Source organism: Trichosurus vulpecula, chromosome 1, assembly GCF_011100635.1.
Source record: "Trichosurus vulpecula isolate mTriVul1 chromosome 1, mTriVul1.pri, whole genome shotgun sequence".
In the NCBI taxonomy this organism is placed as follows: Eukaryota; Metazoa; Chordata; class Mammalia; order Diprotodontia; family Phalangeridae; genus Trichosurus; species Trichosurus vulpecula.
This window is the reverse complement of record NC_050573.1, coordinates 552,337,089-552,355,609: the sequence shown is the minus strand read 5'-3', so window position 1 is coordinate 552,355,609 and position 18,521 is coordinate 552,337,089. Positions and strand designations below refer to the sequence as shown.

Sequence of the window (18,521 nt, the reverse complement as noted above, 5' to 3'; positions counted from 1 at the left end):
GGGGAAAGGAAGGAATCCTTTTCTCCAATATTCTATTTATAACATAACCATCTTTTTCTATCGTATGTTTGAGCCTAAATTTCTATTTAAAGGTTAGATCACCTGGTTCTCTCCATTTTTTAAAAGTGTTCTCCTCACATTTTCCAAGGTCACTTTGGTTCCCTCCTTGGCAACCATCATACCCTACATTTATATTTTCTTTGTACTTGTGGCACCTTCCCTCCAGTAAAATTTAAACTCCTCCTGAACAAGGTACTTATTTTCTTTTTTTAAAAAAGTTTATTCATGCCTTTTGTTTTTATATCACAGTGATTTCTGGATATATTTGCTTCCCCCATCCCTCCATGAGCCTTCCCGTATAACAGAAAAATGGTTAAGAAAAACCTACCAACACAACCATCAATTCATCTGAAAGGGGGGGGCTGCCATTTTTCGTCTGGTTCTTGAACAAATTAGGCACTTAATATTTAATTGAATAAAATTGATTGAATTGCAACAGGCTGATAGTGTTCCATGTTAGTGTGGGGACACAGTTGCCTACTCCTTCAATACAATGCCTTATCTAAATATTTGTTGAAAGAATGCGGTCAGATAATATCAGGTTTTCCAAAGCAAAAATCTACACTTCACCACTCTGTGAAAGAATGCCAACTAAAGACTAGTTTTCTCTTTCTTTGGTGGGAAGAAACCAGAACTACTTTGATGGCTAGAACTTTAGGTGTGATTTGGTTGGATTGGATAAATAGATAGTTTCTGGAACATTTAAAAACAACTCCCCTTTTTCCCCACACCAAGAAAAATCTCTAACAGTCATTGGAACGCACTCATTTGAAGATGACAGCAGACTCTCTACTTACTACTTCAATAAGAAGGCAAAAGGGTAACTTTAAAAACTGACAGATTTCCAGGATCTTTTGCTTACAGAATAACCCTGTGAGTCTAAACATGCATGTATAATCATTCTAAGATTTCAAATGTTTTGTTTTAATTAACAGTTTTAATTCACATTAAGCAGAGGAGCTATACTTTTTATCCTACAGCTCTAACCAGAAGTTACAATTTGATCAAAAAATTCCAAGTAATATTTACAAAAGTCAACATTTTACTACAGCTAATAGTACATTAATCGGCATTTAACGGTGAAAAAACCCCTGATAATCCTTAGTTTTCAGCATTTCCATTAATAAAAAGCAGAAAACAACACTTGTCGGGAACTGTAGGAATTAGCCTTGCTAATAACGTTGACAGCGGTGAGAAATGGCTACAATTCATCTTTTCAGAGAGTCCAACGAGCCTATGCATACTCAAAAGCAGCCTGTATTGGTAAGAACATAGACTGCCGAAGGCCTTAAGAAAGATGTTCCCGGAAAATCTCCTGCCTCTGGCAGTCATCACAAGATAAGAGTTACAAATCCCTGCCGCGGTTCAAGGCAATCTTGAACTACTTTTCATTATAATCTAGCTTTGTGTGATTAGAAGGAAACAACAGTTGGTTGGCACCGGGATTCCTCTCAGAAAGTGGCAGCACTCTGTGGCATGACACAGGAAAATGCTTCCATGAACAAAGATCAACCATCTATAAAAGGAAGAAATTATCCTTCAATAATATTCCTCAGCATCAGCCATCATTTCGATAAAACTTCATTAGCCTCTGAAGTTCAGGCTAATGAAAGTGTGTTTGAATTTAAAAGAAAACCATTAAGACTCATTAAAATCAACTTTGAAAACCTAAACTACAGCTACACTGAAGAAAAAAAAAGCCTGAAGACACTAAATGAAAATGAACTACTTTAATAAGATTTGCCTACATTAAAAAGATTTAGACTTAACACTCCTTTTTGATAATGTTATAGTAGGGGGCTGAGCCAAGATGGCAGCTGGAAAGCAAGATAATGTTATATTAGTTGATAAGCCATGGAATAACTCAAAAGGACAACTTTTTACTGCCAAATAGCCAGTTTCAAGGCATATGTTACTTATTTTTACTACAATAGGAGCTATACATTATTCCTGTTACATTTCATTAAATACATGTACATATGCAGAAAAATTATAAATATTATAAACAGATAAATAATATTTTGAAATGTGCTTCTTTGTATTATAAGGAAGCTAAATTTCTCCTCAGAAATCTAGTTGAGTACATTTTAAAAACTGTTGTATCTGAAAAGGCCCTGAGTGAGTGATTTAGGTTTAATGCAATCCGGAGTAAAAGGGATTGAGCACGAATTGAAAGGTGTGACAGCATAATCCCAAAGCACATATCCATAGCCAAGCAGGAATATAAAACATATCTTACAACATCCTTCCCAGAACACTTCTGAAGCCTGAAACGTCCTTTAAAAGTACTGCCTACAAAACACAAAGGGAAACAGACCTTAGGGAATCAAGGAAAACTCTACCTTCTCCCACTTTTGGAAAGCGTATTATTCCCAGAAACCACAGATCAGCCCTAAAAGAGAAGTAAAAGTTCAAAGGGCACCTATTCCCATGAAACAGCCTTCTGTTCTGCTCCTCGGCTGCTACAGAAGCTCAGAAAGCATGGCTAGTGTTATCTATGATCTTAGCTAAAAATAACTGTAAGTCATGCAGGAGCTCCATATGCCTAATATCGATAGCTCATGGCATAAGATCATGGACATTTTTGCATCTCATCTTACCAAACTGGGGCTAAAATTTAAAAGTTTAATGCTAGTTATATAACTATGTTTCCAATTTTCTTAACAACTGCTAACAACATGATGGTTTAGGAGTTTATCTTATTTTACAAAGCAACCTCTATTTTAGGGTTAGTATAACCCCAAAGTATAAAAAAAGGTCATTTTATGCCATTGGAATTTGGCTCATTAGCCAGTTAGTCCAATCTCATGAACCAATGGCCTTCAAATTTAACTTAACAAAATTTCTCAAACTACCTGAAAAAAATAATAGTTTTCTTTGTTCCCACTTCCCTTGCAAAAACTTAAATAGCCTAAGCCTAAAAAATTTCTCGTAGTCACTGAGCTGAGACTCTACAAGCAGAGACTCAGCTCAAACTGTTGTTATAGTTTACAAAATCGTCAAATAGAAACTAGTTCTGTAAACACCGACATAACCCAAAACTACAGCAGCAGTAACGGTATCACAGTGCAGAAAATGCCTGAGTCCTAGAAAAAGTACATTTAGTGTTTGTACAAAATTCCACAGATGAGTTTTAGAGATTCAGCGTGGCAGCTCAGTGAGCCTGGAAGGAACAAGTATTGTGTTCGAGATCAGCTTGGTCGGCTTCTCATCTCTTGCTGAGCAGCTGTAAATTTCCGGATTAGATAGTGCTTGTCTCGACTTTCCTAAAAATAAATAAATAAATGAATAGATAAATAAATAAATAGCTAGCTAGATAAATAGATACATAGATAAATATCTAGATAAATTAATAAATTAATAAATATATAGATACATTTGGAGATACAATAACTTCTTTTCAAGGCTATATGTGCCACACAACTGACCCGGAATTAGCTGGATTCCAGACGCAATTGACAACACACTCTCCCTCCCACCCCCACTCCCAACCCCTGACCCCAAACACTTCGCACCCACATTGCTTCATGATAATCAATCTGGTTTTGATGGGGTAACATAAAACAAAACACTCAACCTCATCATTTTGTACCCTTGTGTGAATGTATGAAATCTCTGCTAGGACAGGAAAAAACTGATGATTTTAAAGTCAACAATATATTTCTTTAACTGTATCTCCTTCTCTCACTCAGGCTGGAAATCCAATGACCACTCCCTGAGCCCACTGCCAACTGACCCAGAAGCTTTGGCCTGCTCTTTTTCTGGCTTGGGTTGCATGCAGGGTACTAGACTGTAAGAATCATGAGGACAAAGACCACATTTTATCTAAATTCCATATCTTACTCAATGCCTAGCGTAGTGCTTTATAATAGCATGGTCATTAATAAATGCTTGTTCAAATGACATCACTAGGTGAAGAAATGAATATAACAGACAGAGAAAGTTAAAACCAGAAGGAGAGTGTTACCACTCAGTCTGCTTGGTGCTGTGGTCCAGTCGTTTTTCAGTTGTGTCCAACTCTTGGTGACCCCATTGGCGGTCTTCTTGGCAAAGATACTGGAGCGGCTTGCCATTTCCTTCTCCAGCTCATTTTACAGGCGAAGAAACTGAGTCAAATAGGATTAAAAGACTCGTCACACAGCTATTAAAGATCTGAGGCTGAATTTGAGCTCAGGTCTTCCTGCCTCCAGGCCCAGTGCTCTGGACCACCTGGCTGCCTTGAGTCTGCAAAGCTGTACTAGGCAGCATCAGTATGGGCTGTGGCGGAGGAGGACAAAAACAAGTGTATAGCCTACACTTTAGCTTAGCCGAACTAACATGTGGACTTTTGTTGTAGCCTTCTGGCTGCTCTCTGCCTATCCAGGCCATCCTCCAGGCATCTGTCAGATGGATCTTCCTAAAGGACAGGTTTGACCGTGTCACCACTCCATGGGCCCCCAATGCGCTTCAGGATCAAATATAAAAATTGTCTGTTTGACTTTTGAAGTCCTTTATAATGTGGTCCCCTCCCACCTTCCTAGTCTTCTTGTATACTACTCATGGTGACATATTCTGTGATCCAGGCCAACTATCTCCAGACCCCAGTGCATTTTCACCAGCTGGCCTCCATGCCCAGAATGATCTCCCTCCTCTTCTCCACCTCCTAGCTTCTTGACTTCCTTCAGGTTCCAGCTAAAGTCTTCAGGAGGCCTTTCCTGGTGCTTAATGCTTTGCCTTCCCTCTGAAATTATCTCCAGTTTGTCCTGTCTTTATCTCGTTTGTACAAAGTAATTTATATGTTGTCTCCTCCACCGGACTTCGAGGCTCCTTCACAGCAGGGAGTGGTTTTTCTTTCTCTATATCCCTACTGTGTGGCATAGCATGCATGTAGCAGCCAGTTAATAAATGCTTGCAGACTTGATGCTTTACACATTTAAGGCATTTGCTGTTTAAGTATAGTATTTGTTCAGATTTTCCTTCTGACTTCCTTGTTTACTTCCAACGAAGAAGCAGAACACAGCCATTTGCTAACATGGATTTCCCATTCTACTGATTTGGTCAAAGTAAACTCTGTGATCTGTAATGAATCATCCTTGTTAAAATGAAAAGTTCTTGTGATCAAGGCCCATTCTATATTCATCTTTGTCTCTCCAGTCCCTAGAACAATACCTGTCATGTAGTGGGTACATATTGATTCACTGATTAAGAATGAAGTTATAGAAATGTGTTTTGCATGACTTCACATGTATATTAAGCATTATATTGCTTGACTTCTCAATAAGTTAGGGAAGAGAGAGGAAAGGAATTTGGGACTCAAAATTTTAAAAAAATTGTTAAAAAATTTTTAAAGAAAAGAATAAAGTTAAGCAAAATGGTATAAGCAGTTATCTAGATTTTGACTTTGCTTATGGTTGAGTGTTAAGAAATAAAAAGGGTCTGACTGAAGAAAGAGGTACTAGAGAGGGGAGAGGGACAGAATAGGTGCATAGGAGGAGTTGCCCCAAATCTTTTTCACCCTCTCTTGACACTAGGAATTTCTGGCATTCCATACTATACTCCACATCTGAGAGACACCTCCCCAGCCTCCCCAGCCCTTTCCCATACCCCATCCTCTTCTAATGCAGCCTCAAATGCAGAGGGACCTTCCACCATACTACCTTCTAGATGATAAGATCAAGACTGACCTCCGCTTGCAGCTATCAAAGAAATTTCCCAATGAGAAATCACAGGAATATGAAGGGGAATAAAAAGTGCTTAAAGGGTTTCCCACAAGAATAGAAAGGAGGCACGGACTCCTATGCACCAGAATGACTAGCAGTTTTCCCTGTGCTACATTCTACAGCCACATGGAATTTATAATGAAACTTTTAGGGCTATACCTTGTCTTTTCTGCGTTCCCCAAGGTCCAGATATCACTATCTCTGTTCCAAAACTAACCCTCCCCTTACTACTTCCAAATGCCTATGAAATCTAAGCCCTTTGAGGGAAGGGGCTGTTGTTTTCTCTTTGTGTCTCCAGAATCTAGCACTGTGAATGGAATATAGTAAGTGCTTATGGAATATTTGTTCATTAATTGAATAGCTGATCCAAGCACCATGTATGCTGTTGGTGCTTAATAAATGTTAATAATTATATAAGGGAACACAGTCAGCATCTTAGCCAGATTTTCCTTTAGAAAAATCTGGCAGATAAGACTTGCCCTCTTGTCTTTCTGGGGAGATTTTTGCTCTACTTGTCAGTCTGTATCCCTACGATGATTGCTAAGTATATCAGCCTAAGTGTCACATATCTTAGCAGGATAGAAGAGGGAAGACTGGACTAAGAACCACCATGATAGTGACCCTCTGTCTGATAAAGGTGAAAAGGCTGTTCAAAGAACAAGCTAACCAGGTCCCCAGTACGCTGGATCACTGGACAGAGTTTCTAGAAAGTCATTCCACTTCTCCCTTGAAAACTGTAGGTTTTGTATAGGCCATAAAGGAAAAGACAGGCCCTCTGTCTTTTGGGATCATTCCACTCTGGATTCCACCTTACCATAGCCAACTGCTGTCTGAGTTGAACCACGACTCGTTTGTGCGCTCCAGCCAGGGCAATGAAATAGAACATGATGAGGCTACAAAAGTAAGAGAAGGAGCAAAAACAAGGTGTACTCCATGAATTTAAGGATTTTAAAATATTATGTGCAGCAAAAGCAGTAATCAGAAGAAAAAGTATATCTCTAAATGCTTATATCAATAAAACAGAGAAAGAGCAGACCAATGAATTGGGTATGCAATTAAAAAACTAGAAAAAGAACAAATTAAAAACCCCCAATTAAACACCAAAGAGGAAATCCTAAAAATTAAAGGCAACATTAATAAAGCTCAATTTAAGAACACCATTGAATTAATAAATTAGGGGGCAGCTAAGTGGCGCAGTGAGTAGAGCACCAGCCCTGGAGTCAGGAGGACCTGAGTTCAAATCCGGCCTCACATGCTTGACACACTAGCTGTGTGACCTTGGACAAGTCACCTAACCCCAATTGCCCTGCCTTCTGCCCTCCAAAAAAATAAATAAATAAACTAGGAGTTAGTTTTATGAAAAAAAAAACCAGTCAAACAGATAAACCACTGGTTAATAAGATATTTTAAAAATAGAGAAGAAAATCATATCAATAGTATCCAAACCGAAAAGGGTGAATATTCCACTAGTGAAGATGAAATCAACAGTCACTAGGAGATTTTGCCCAATTATATGTCAATAAATTTAACAATTTAAGTGAAATGGAAGCAGACTTACAAAAATATAAACTGCCTAGATTAACAGAAGAGGAAATAAATATCTAAGGAATTAATGGGAAAAAATTTAAAGTTTAGCAGTACCAGATCTTCAAACTATATCGTACAGCAGCAATTATCAAAACTATCTGGTACTGGCTAAGAAATAGAAAGGTGGCTCGGTGGAACAGAGTAGACATACAATATACGCTAGTAAATGATTACAGTAACCTTGTGTTTGGCAAACATAATGAGCTTTGGGACGAGAATTTATTATTTGGTAAAAATTGTTGGGAAAGTTGAAAAGCAGTCTGGCAGAAATTGGGCATAGACCAATATCTTATACCATTTACCAAGATAAGGTCAAAATGGATACATGATCTAGATATAGAGAGGTTAGAAGAAAATTTGAAAAACACAGGACATATCACCTCTCAGACTTATGGATAGGAGAAGTAGTTATGAATAAACAAGAGATAGAGATCATTATGAGATGTAAAATGAATCATTTTAATTACATTAAATTCAAATGTTTTTGTACAGATAAAACCAGTGTTGCCAAGAGCAGAAGGAAAGCAGAAAATTGGGAAGAGATTTTATAGTTTCTCTGATAAAGGTCTCATATCACAAATATATAGAGAACTTTGTCAATTTATGAGAATATTAGTCATTCCCCAATTGATAAATGGTCAAAGGATATAAAGGGGCACTTTCTAGATGAAGAAACAAAAGCTATACATGGCAATATGAAAAAGTGCTTTAAGTCATTGTTTATTAGAAAAATGCAAATTAAAACAACTTTGAGATATCATCTCACACCTATCAAATTGGCTAAAATGACTGAAGGGGAAAACGACAAATGTTGGAGGGAAAGTGGAAAAACTGGGACACTTAATACACTGTTTGTGGAACTATGAACTAATCCAACCAGTTTGGAGAGCAATCTGGAATTAGGCCCAAAGAGTTATAAAACTGTATAGCCTTGGACCCAGTAATACCACTATTCGGGTTGTTTCCCAAGGTGATCAGGGAAAAAGGAAAAGAACCTATAGGTTCTTTTTTTTTTAAATATTTTTTTATTTTTAGTTTACCACACACGGTTCTACATAATTTTGAGTTCCAGATTTTCTCCCCTCCCTCCCCCCTCCCTCCCCAAGATGGCATGGAATCTCATATAACTACCATGTATAACTTCGCATTGAATTAATTTATACACTAGTCAAGTTGTGGAGAAGAATTATGACCAATGGAATGAATTATGAGAAAGAAGAAACAGAACCAAAAAAAAAAAAACCCCAAGAACAAAAACAAAAGGGAAGAAAAAAGGCGAGCATGTAGTGTGCCTCAATCTGCATTCACAGTTCACAGTTCTTTCTCTGGGTGTAGATAGCATTCTCCATCGCGAGTCCTTTGGAGTTGTCCTTGCACCTTGTGTTGCTGAGAAGAGCTAAGTCTGTCAGGGTGGGTCCTCACGGAATCCATATATCTGTGGTTGTGTACAATGTTCTCCTGGCTGTGCTCCACTCACTTAGCATTATGTCGTGTAGATTTTTCCAGGTTGTTACGAAGTCCGTATCATCCCCATTTCTTATGGCACAATAGTATTCCATTACCTTCATATACCACAGCTTGTTCAGCCATTCCCCAATTGATGGGCATCCCTTTGATTTCCAATTCTTGGCTACCACAAAGAGAGCCGCTATAGATATCCTTGTACATATGGGTCCCTTTCCCTCTTGTGTGATTTCTTTGGGATACAACCCTAGAAGTGGTATTGCTGGGTCAAAGGGTATGAACATTCCTATGACCCTTTGGGCATAGTTCCAAATTACTCTCCAAAATGGCTGGATCATCTCACAACTCCACCAGCAATGTAACAATGTTCCAATTTTCTCACATCCTCTCCAGCATTTATCATTTTCCTGTTTTGTTATTTTAGCCAATCTGACAGGAGAGATGTGGTATCTAAGAGTTGTTTTGATTTGCATTTCTCTAATCAGTAGTGATCCAGATCATTTTTTCTAAAATATTTATAGCAGTTCTCTTTGTGGTGGCAAAGAACCAGAAATTGAGGGGATGCCCATCGACTGGGGAATGGCTAAACCAGTTGTGGTATATAATTATAATGGAATACTATTATGCTATAAGAAATGATAAGCAGGTTCATTTTAAGAAAAACATGGAAAGACTCGCACGAAATAATGAAGAATGAAATGAGTAGAACCAAGAGAACGATGGATACAGTGACAGCAATATTGTTCAAAGGAAAAGTGTAAATGACCAAATTACTCTGAGTATTATAAATACTCAAATCAACTACAAAGGACCTATGAAGGAAGGTGCTATCCATCTCCAGAGGAAGAACTGATAGACAGGAGTATGCATAGGAAGATTACACACACACACACACACACACACACACACACACACACACACATAGTGTGGGGTGGGGAGGGAGGAAGGGAAATAGTTTAAAACTTAAAATATAACAAAAAAAAATATTTTTTAAAAAAGATTTTAAACATCAGAAAAAAAAATCTCCACAAACATTTTTGGCAATGAAATATAAAGCCCCTGCCTTAGACATAAGTAAGTTAGACAGTCAACTAATAAAAAAAAGACCCTTCCTTGAAAGACTTCATGATGTGACTGTCCAGTAAACTCTTTACACATCTGCCACTTAATGGAAAACAAGTCACACGTGATATAAAAATAAGGCGATTTTTCCCTCTTGGTCCTGATCTGTTATTTCATGGGTATAACAAACTGACAATGAAGGAGCTCCTTCTATCAATGCAGATTGTACCTTTTCTGAAGGGAAGAGTCTTGGAAAAATTGCCTCAGGGGACTAAAAGTTTATGTAATTTGCTCAGAGTCACGCAGCCAGCATGTGTTCAGAGGTGGTCCTTGAACTCAGGTTTTCTTATCTCCTGAAACGAGCTCTCTATCCCCTATGCCATGACGCTCTTGTAAAAACAGCAAATAATCTAAACATAGTAATTTATGCACTTGGTCTGGAACATGCTCATTTGCGTATTAAGCCTCAATTCCACGGCCCAGCCAAGGCCTTCTGTTATTTATTCTATGTAATCTAAAGTACTGCTATTAGTCCTAAATCATCTATCCAATCCCATTTCCCACTATGTCACAGTGCACATGTTCCAATCTAATCAGGCTCATTTTTTTCTGTCCCATAAACATGTCACACTATTAATAATAACTAATATTTATGTGGCGCTTTAAGGTTTTACAAAGCAACTTACAAATATCATCTCATTTTATCCTCACGACAAGTCTGGGAAAATATGACCATTCCCATTTTACAGGTGAAGAACCGGAGGCAGACAAAGGTTAAGTGACTTGCCCAGGCTTCGTGTATGAGACAGGATTTGAACTCAGGTCTTCTTGACTCCAGGTCTATCACTTTCTCTGCTGTGCCAACTAGATGCCCCCAGTTCTCTGAGATTGTTGGATTACTCAGAGATACAGCTGGTCCTGTATCTCTTTGCATCCCTAGCACTACCTTGCACAAATTAGCATTTCATAAGGTGTCTGTTGAAGAGAATTCTCGGTTCAATTCCTTGCCCCATGGTGTCTCTTCCACGTGGACATTCTTCTCTCTCCTCTCTGACTCTATGCATCCTACCCATTCTTCACAGTGAGAGGCTCAGCAACATGACGCCTTCCCTAAATGAACCTCCCATTTCTCTGAACACCCGCAGCACCAAGAGGTGATATCACACTATTAACATTTAATTATAGGCAAGGGCAGTGGTGTCGCCTCTTCATTCAATCTCCCATGTCAAACCATGGCTGGATTACCTTTGACCCTTCCCTTTTTATCACCTCCCACATCCAGCCACCTGCCACAATATATATCCCCTTCTCACTGTTTCATGCTGCTCTCAGGTCCTAGCCTCCAAAAAGGTCCTCTCTCTTCTCTATGTCTCCACCTAGGCAGGTAAGCAGTACAGTGGATAGAGTGCTAATGTGTCAGAAAAACCTGAGTCTGAATGCTTTCTCAGACACTAGTGAGTAGCCCTGGCCAAATCGCTCAGCCTCTCTCAGCCACTTTCCTCACCTATAAAGTGGAGATAATACCAGCACCTACCTCCCAGGGAACAAAGGAGATAACATATATGCGGTGCTCTGCAAACCTTTAAAGCGTTATATAATGCTGGCCATCATTGGTTTTATTATTAATGACCCCAACTACAAGCAAGAGGGGTAGATAATATGCACAAGAAACCAAATCATAAAATTTTAGTGCTAATCCAACCTCTGCATTGTGAGAGGGTGAGGAAGTTGGGATCCCACGAGGTGACATTTCTGCTGTGTTTTATAGTTTACAAAGGGCTTTACAAACACTGTTTCCACAACATCCACATGAGGCAGGTAGTACCACCTTATCCCCATTTTACAGATTAGAAAACGGAGGCTGAGAGAGCAGTGAAGTGCCTTGTCTGAGGTCCCACGGTAAATAATATTCAGGGTGTGATCGGTCTAATTCCCAGATCCAGCACTGGTCCCACAAAACTGAGGTCTCTTCACTTCCATTCTATCATCCTCTATGTCCTACCACACTGCTTTCCTGCTTAACTTGACATCTGCTTTACTAATGCAAAAAGTAAATGTGAACGGGCTTTACTTACCAGATAACAATAAAGAAAGGCACAGCAAATGCCTCTGAAGTGACGCTATGGATGAATGTTTGCAAAGGACCTGGAAAAGTGTCTACGGTCTTAGGGACAACTTCCCAGGAGGTGTTATAATTGGTGAAGGGTCCACAAGCCTTGGAAGATGGAATGCTGTTGAAAAAGACCAGTTGTTCACGTCAGCACTCAAGTCAACGGCTTCATGGCAAGATTTACCCAAAGAGATGTGAAGTGAAGGAAATACAGCCAAGAAAGCAATACGTACTATGAGGACAATGGATAGAACAGCCACCACAAAACTGACCACGTCACCCCCTATTTAATTAACTCTAGTGGCTCCCTTCAGCCTCCAGGATCAAATATGAAATACTCTGGATTTTATTAATCCTTTCGGATCAAATATAAAACACAAAAATGTTTGTCATTCATAAAACCTGGCCTCTCCTACCCTACCAGTCTTTCACACCTTATTCCTCTCCAGTAATATACTCTACGTTCTAGGGACATTCCTGCACCTAGAGGTTCCTCCCACACCACACTCTGTCTCCCCACTCTGAGAATTTTCATTGACTGTCCCCCCCCATGCCTCAGCCCACCTCCTGACTTCCTTGGCTTCCTTTGTATTCCAAATAAAACCCAACCTTCTCCAAGAAGCCTTTTCCAATCCCCCCTAATTCTAGTGCCTTCCCGCTTGCTTATTTCCTATTTATGCTGCACGTAGCTCGTTTGTGTGTAGTAGTTTGCATGTTGTCTCTCACTTCATACTGTGAGCTCCTTGGCAGCAGGGACTGTTTTTTTTTTCCTGCCTTTCTTTAAATCTCCAGCATTTATCCCGATACCCAGCACATAGTAGGTGCTTAATAAATGCTAATCGACTACAGTGACAAAAAATAAATTGAAAATAAATGTTGCAAGATTACAAAGCACAAGGTTGAGCCCAAAGAAGAAATATGAGAAGGCATTTGCCCTCCACTACTTGGCAGAGGTAGGGGAGCCATGGGTGCAGAACATTGCATATATTGTCAGATTTTTTCAATGTATTGATAGGCTTTGCTGTTTTTACTTTTTCCTTTTTTTAAAGTTCTTTGGTATATACAGTGGTTCTTTGGAGGAGTAAGGATACAAGGGGAAATGTAGGCTATGTAAAAGACAAAAGATTTCAATAAAAATTCCTTTGTGAAAATGAGAAGTCAACTTAACAAAAGGCTGATGACTCCTTGAATCTTTATATTATTCTACTAAGTTTCCACAAAGGCAAAATAATACTTTAATTTAGGCAAAGAGGTATCTCAGATGCCATTCTAAACTTCTTTTTCCAAACTAAAAAAAAAATAAAAAACCCAGACCACAAACCAAAGTATCTATCCAAGGGTTATGGAAGGCAAATTCATTGATTACTGTGTCATGCTGATTCCCAGCGGAATGAAGGCCAATGTCAGTCCGATTAACAGCACCAACAAGAAGAAAAAATTAGAATTTGATGCTCTGAAAGGCCTTGTGGAGGGTCGACAGGTGTACATCAGGCTTATCTGTAGAAAGGAGAAAAGAGGAAAAAAAAGACATCTAACTCAGATTTCTTCTAATACCTCTGAAACAAAAACAAAGATGGCGGGCTTAAGAACCAAACTTTCCCTTATTTCACTCTATCTTCCCTACCCAAATGCTACTTTCTGCCATCACTCCTCACTGCCCTATGTAGCTTTTAACTGTCTTTTCTTTTTTTTATTTTTAGTTTACAACACTCAGTTCTACATAATTTTGAGTTCCAGATTTTCTTCCCTCCCTCCCCCTCTCCTTCCCCAAGATGGCATGGAATCCCATATAACTTCCATGTATAACTTCACATTGAATTAATTTACACACTAGTCAAGGTGTGGAGAAGAATTTTGACCAATGGAATGAATCATGAGAAAGAAGAAACAGGCGAGCATGAAGTGTGCCTCAGTCTGCATTCATACTTCACAGTTCTTTCTCTGGATGTAGATAGCATTCTGCACCGTGAGTCCTTTGGAGTTGTCTTTGCACCTTGTGTTGCTGAGAAGAGTGAAGTCTGTCAGGGTTGGTCCTCACGGAATCCATATATCTGTGGTTGTGTATAATGTTCTCCTGGTTCTGCTCCGCTCACTCCGCATTATGTCATGTAGGTTTTTCCAGGTTGTTATGAAGTCTGTACCATCCCCATTTCTTATAGCACAATAGTATTCCATTACCTTCATATACCACAACGTGTTCAGCCATTCCCCAATTGATGGGCATCCCTTTGATTTCCAATTCTTAGCTACCACAAAAAGAGCTGCTATAAATATTTTTGTACATATGGGTCCTTTTCCCACTTGTGGGATCTCTTTGGGATACAACCCTAGAAGTGGTAATGCTGGGGCAAAGGGTACGAACATTTTTATAGCCCTTTGGGCATAGTTCCAAATTGCTCTCCAAAATGGCTGGATCAGTTCACAACTCCACCAGCAATGTAACAATGTTCCAATTTTCCCACATCCTCTCCAGCATTTATCATTTTCCTGTTTTGTTATTTTAGCCAATCTGACAGGAGAGATGTGGTATCTAAGAGTTGTTTTGATTTGCATTTCTCTAATCAGTAGTGATTTAGAGCATTTTTTCATATGCCTATAGATAGCTTTAATTTCTTCCTCTGAAAACTGCCTGTTCATATCCTTTGACCATTTCTCAATTGGGGAATGACTTGTATTTCTATATATTTGGCTCAGTTCCCTGTATATTTTAGAAATGAGACCTTTATCAGTGATACTAGTTGTAAAGATTTTCTCCCAATTTTCTGCTTCCCTCCTAATCTTTGTTGCATTGGCTTTTTTTGTACAAAAACATTTCAATTTAACATAATCAAAATTATCCGTTTCGCATTTTGTAATGCTCTCTATCTCTTGTTGGGTCTTGAATTCTTTTCTTTTCCATAAATCTGATAAGTAAACTATTCCTTGCTCTCCCAAATTACTTATAGTATCAGCCTTTACTCCTAACTCATGAACCCATTTTGACTTTATTTTGGTATATGGTGTAAGATATTGGTCTATGCCCAGTTTCTGCCCAACCATTTTCCAATTTTCCCAGCAATTTTTGTGAAATAGTGAATTCTTAGCCCAGAAGCTGGCCTCTTTGGGTTTATCAAAGAGTAGATTGCTATAGTCGTTGACTTCTCCATCTTGTGTACCTATTCTATTCCACTGATCCACAACTCTGTTTCTTAGCCAGTACCAGGTAGTTCTGATGACTGCTGCTTTATAGTACAGTTTAATATCTGGTATGGCTAGGCCACCTTCTCTAGCATTTCTTTTCATTAATACCCTAGATATTCTAGACCTCCTGTTCATCCAGATGAATTTTGTTATTATTTTATCCAGCTCTGTAAAGTAATATTTTGGTAGTTCAATTGATATGGCACTGAATAGATAGATTAATTTAGGTAAAATTGTCATTTTTATTATATTAGCTCAGCCTAACCATGAGCAACTGATGTTTTTCCATTTATTTAGATCTGACTTTATTCGCATGAAAAGTGTTTCATAATTACATTCATATAGGCCCTGGGTTTGTCTTGGCAAATAGACTCCCAAACATTTTATAGTGTCTACAGTAACTTTGAATGGAATTTCTCTTTCTGTCTCTTGCTGTTGGGCTTTGTTAGTAATATATAGGAATGCTGAGGATTTATGTGGGTTTAAGTAGCTTTTAACTTTCAAGGAAGTATCAGACCTTGCTTAAAGACATGGAAAGAAAGGTCCAATATCAGCCCTGAGGATGTGACTCTGAGGCCATGACCAAGCCACTGGTCTGGTTGAAAAGTTCAAGACCCTGTTTACCTTACAAATATTGTCTCAGGAAAAGGCAGCACGTGGTGTAACACTGGGCTTAAGAGTGAGGAAGACCTGGGTATTCTGGGAATTCTACCTCTGATCCTTATTGGTTGTATTATCCTGAGCCAGTCAACACCTCAAGCAACTCTCTAGGATTTATCTACTAAGTAACAGGCTATGCTGTTCTGATGATCTGTGATTGGTGGAAGGAGTTCACATGTTGGAAGTGACCTCATACTAGAGAATTCAATTCAGTTAACATTTATTAAGCACCTACTATATGCCAGGCACTGAGCTAAGAGGCAAAAGATAGTTCCTGCCCTCAAGGAGCTTACAATCTAATGGAATAAGGCAATAAGCATTTATTAAGCACCTACTATGTGTCAGATTCTGTACTAAATGCTTTATCTTGTTTGGTCCTCACGACAACCCTGTGAGATAAATGCTATAATTATTCTCATTTTACAGTTGAGGAAACTGAGGCAAAAACAAGTTAAATGATTTGCATGATAACAGCGTAATAGGCCATGAGCATAGATTTGGAGCTCAAAAGGACCTTAAAGGTCGTCTAATCCACCTGCACTGCGTTTTACAGTACTGTGGTTCAGGGAGCTCAGATAACTTGCCCAAGGTCACACAGGTGGTAAGCAGCTGATTCCCAATCCAATCCCATCCAAGTGCTTTCTCAGGAATCCCTTCCATAATCCTAAGAGAGAGATCAGGTGCTCCTTTTCTGGAGGAAGGTAGGCTCATGTGCGAGCAGCCCCAGGTGCCCTTTCTGATTTGGAGAATGAAGCTTTTTAAAATCTCAAACGTCTACCTTTAAGGAACTCCAGGTGTGGAAATTCCCTCATTTGTGCAGACCAGAAATTCTTATGAAACTTAGAGTTGCCTGGGGACATTGAGATGTTAACCTTGCCCATGCCCACAAAGCTGGTATTTATCAGGGGCAAAATCCAAGTCTAAGCCTCCCCAAATCCAAGCCTGTTTCTCTCCACTATGCCAGCTTACCATGACAAGGTGCCACCTTCAAAGTACATCTCAGGGGTTGCCTGCTATCTCTCTTAAACCCTCCACTATCAGGTACCCTCTGTAACAAATTACTCTGTATTTATATACATACATGTGTATATATATGCATATGTGTGCGCATGCAAACACATATATAGGTACACACATATATTAAAATTCACATTTTATTGAGAGAAACAACAAATAGACACATCCAAGTAAATACTGTGTACACTATACACATGCATATGTGACTATAATTTACTGTTGTTTCCCCCAATAAAATGGGAACTATTCTAGAGCAGGAACTCGACTTTTGTCTTTGTATTGTTAGTACCTAGTGCAGATCTGGCCCCTGGAGGCCCCTTTGCCCATCCCTTTTAGGCCCCTCTCATTTGTGCCATTACCTCCTTCACATAAAAGATGATAACAAACTTCACCGTTGCAATCGCAGGGAGGAGGGGGCAGAAAAAGGATCCGATCCAGCAGATTGTCTGTGCATAAACAATCCCCAGGACATTATCAGGAATGGCAAACTCCTGTTGCCCCCAGTACCGAATCAATTTCCAAGAAGAACAGTAGGTCACCAATAACCTAAGAGCAAATGTGATAATTAAGAGATGATAGAGGGTGTCAAGCACTGCGTGAACTGCTAGAGATATAAATACAAGGGAAGAAAGAAATGGCTATTAAGCACCTACTATGTGCCAAGCTCTGTACTAAGTACTTTACAAATATTCTCCCATTTAATCCTCACAACAACCCTGGGAGGTAGGAGCTATTATTATCCCCATTTTACAGACAAGGAAACTAAGACAGAAAGAAATTAAGTGACTCGCCCAAGGTCACACAGCTATTATGTGTCTCAAGTGGGATTTGAACTCAGGTCCTCCTGACTCTAAGACTAGATGCTCTATTTACTTTACCACCCAGCTGCAAGCAAGCTAGTCCCTGACCTCAAGAATTTTACATTCTAATTGGGAAAGAGAATCCATAAGGGAGAGCTGAAAAGAGGGGAGCTTTACAGTTTTAAAAGGACTTTGTATGTCATCTCACAACAAACCTACGAAGAACACAGAGCAGATATTATAGCTGCACAAGGGATGAACTGAGGCTTATCTAAGTTAAAGTGATCTACCCAAAGGTTCACAAGTAGTAAGTGGCAGAACCAGAACCAAGAACTCTGACTCCAAAATAGTGACCTCTCCCTTGATCTAGAGCTTGGCCCTCATTGTAAACACGGTCAGAGAATGAGGAATTTCCTTGGAGAACAAATGTACAGATATTGCTGAAGGAACATTATAAAGGTAATTGTCTTAAAAAAATTTTTTTAACCCAGCAATACCACTTCTAGGTCTGTATCCCAAAGAGATCATACAAGGGGGAAAAGGACCCATGTGTACAAAAATATTTATAGTGGCTCTTTTCGTGATGGCAAAGAATTGGAAATTGAGGGGACACCCAACAATTGGGGAATGGCTGAATAAGTTGTGGTGTATGAATGTAATGGAACACTATTGTGTTATAAGAAATGAGGAGCAGGTGGACTTCATAAGAACCTGAGAGTCTTACATGATCTGATGATGAGTGAAAGGAGAAGAACCAAGAGAACATTATATACCACCATAGACACATTGCTTTGATAGACTTGGCTCTTCTCAACAATGCAAGGTTCTAAGACAGCTCCAAAAGACTCATGGAAAAGGCTATCCACATCTAGAGAAAGAATT

The 18,521-nt window shown here is 39.1% G+C and overlaps 1 protein-coding gene across 3 annotated transcripts in view; it reads right to left on the bottom strand.

Moving 5' to 3' along the window:
• Positions 1-963: 963 nt before the first annotated feature.
• Positions 964-18,521, bottom strand: part of TMC7 (transmembrane channel like 7) — a 79,463-nt gene continuing 61,905 nt past the window's right edge. For all 3 annotated transcript variants that reach the window (XM_036741703.1, XM_036741705.1, XM_036741704.1), the window contains 5 exons: positions 17,199-17,385; positions 13,349-13,479; positions 11,948-12,103; positions 6,574-6,652; positions 964-3,326 (listed from right to left, as the gene is read on the bottom strand). In XM_036741703.1, coding sequence (XP_036597598.1) covers positions 3,252-3,326; positions 6,574-6,652; positions 11,948-12,103; positions 13,349-13,479; positions 17,199-17,385 — 628 coding nt within the window. In that variant the 3' untranslated portion in view covers positions 964-3,251. The remainder of the gene's footprint in view (positions 3,327-6,573; positions 6,653-11,947; positions 12,104-13,348; positions 13,480-17,198; positions 17,386-18,521) is intronic.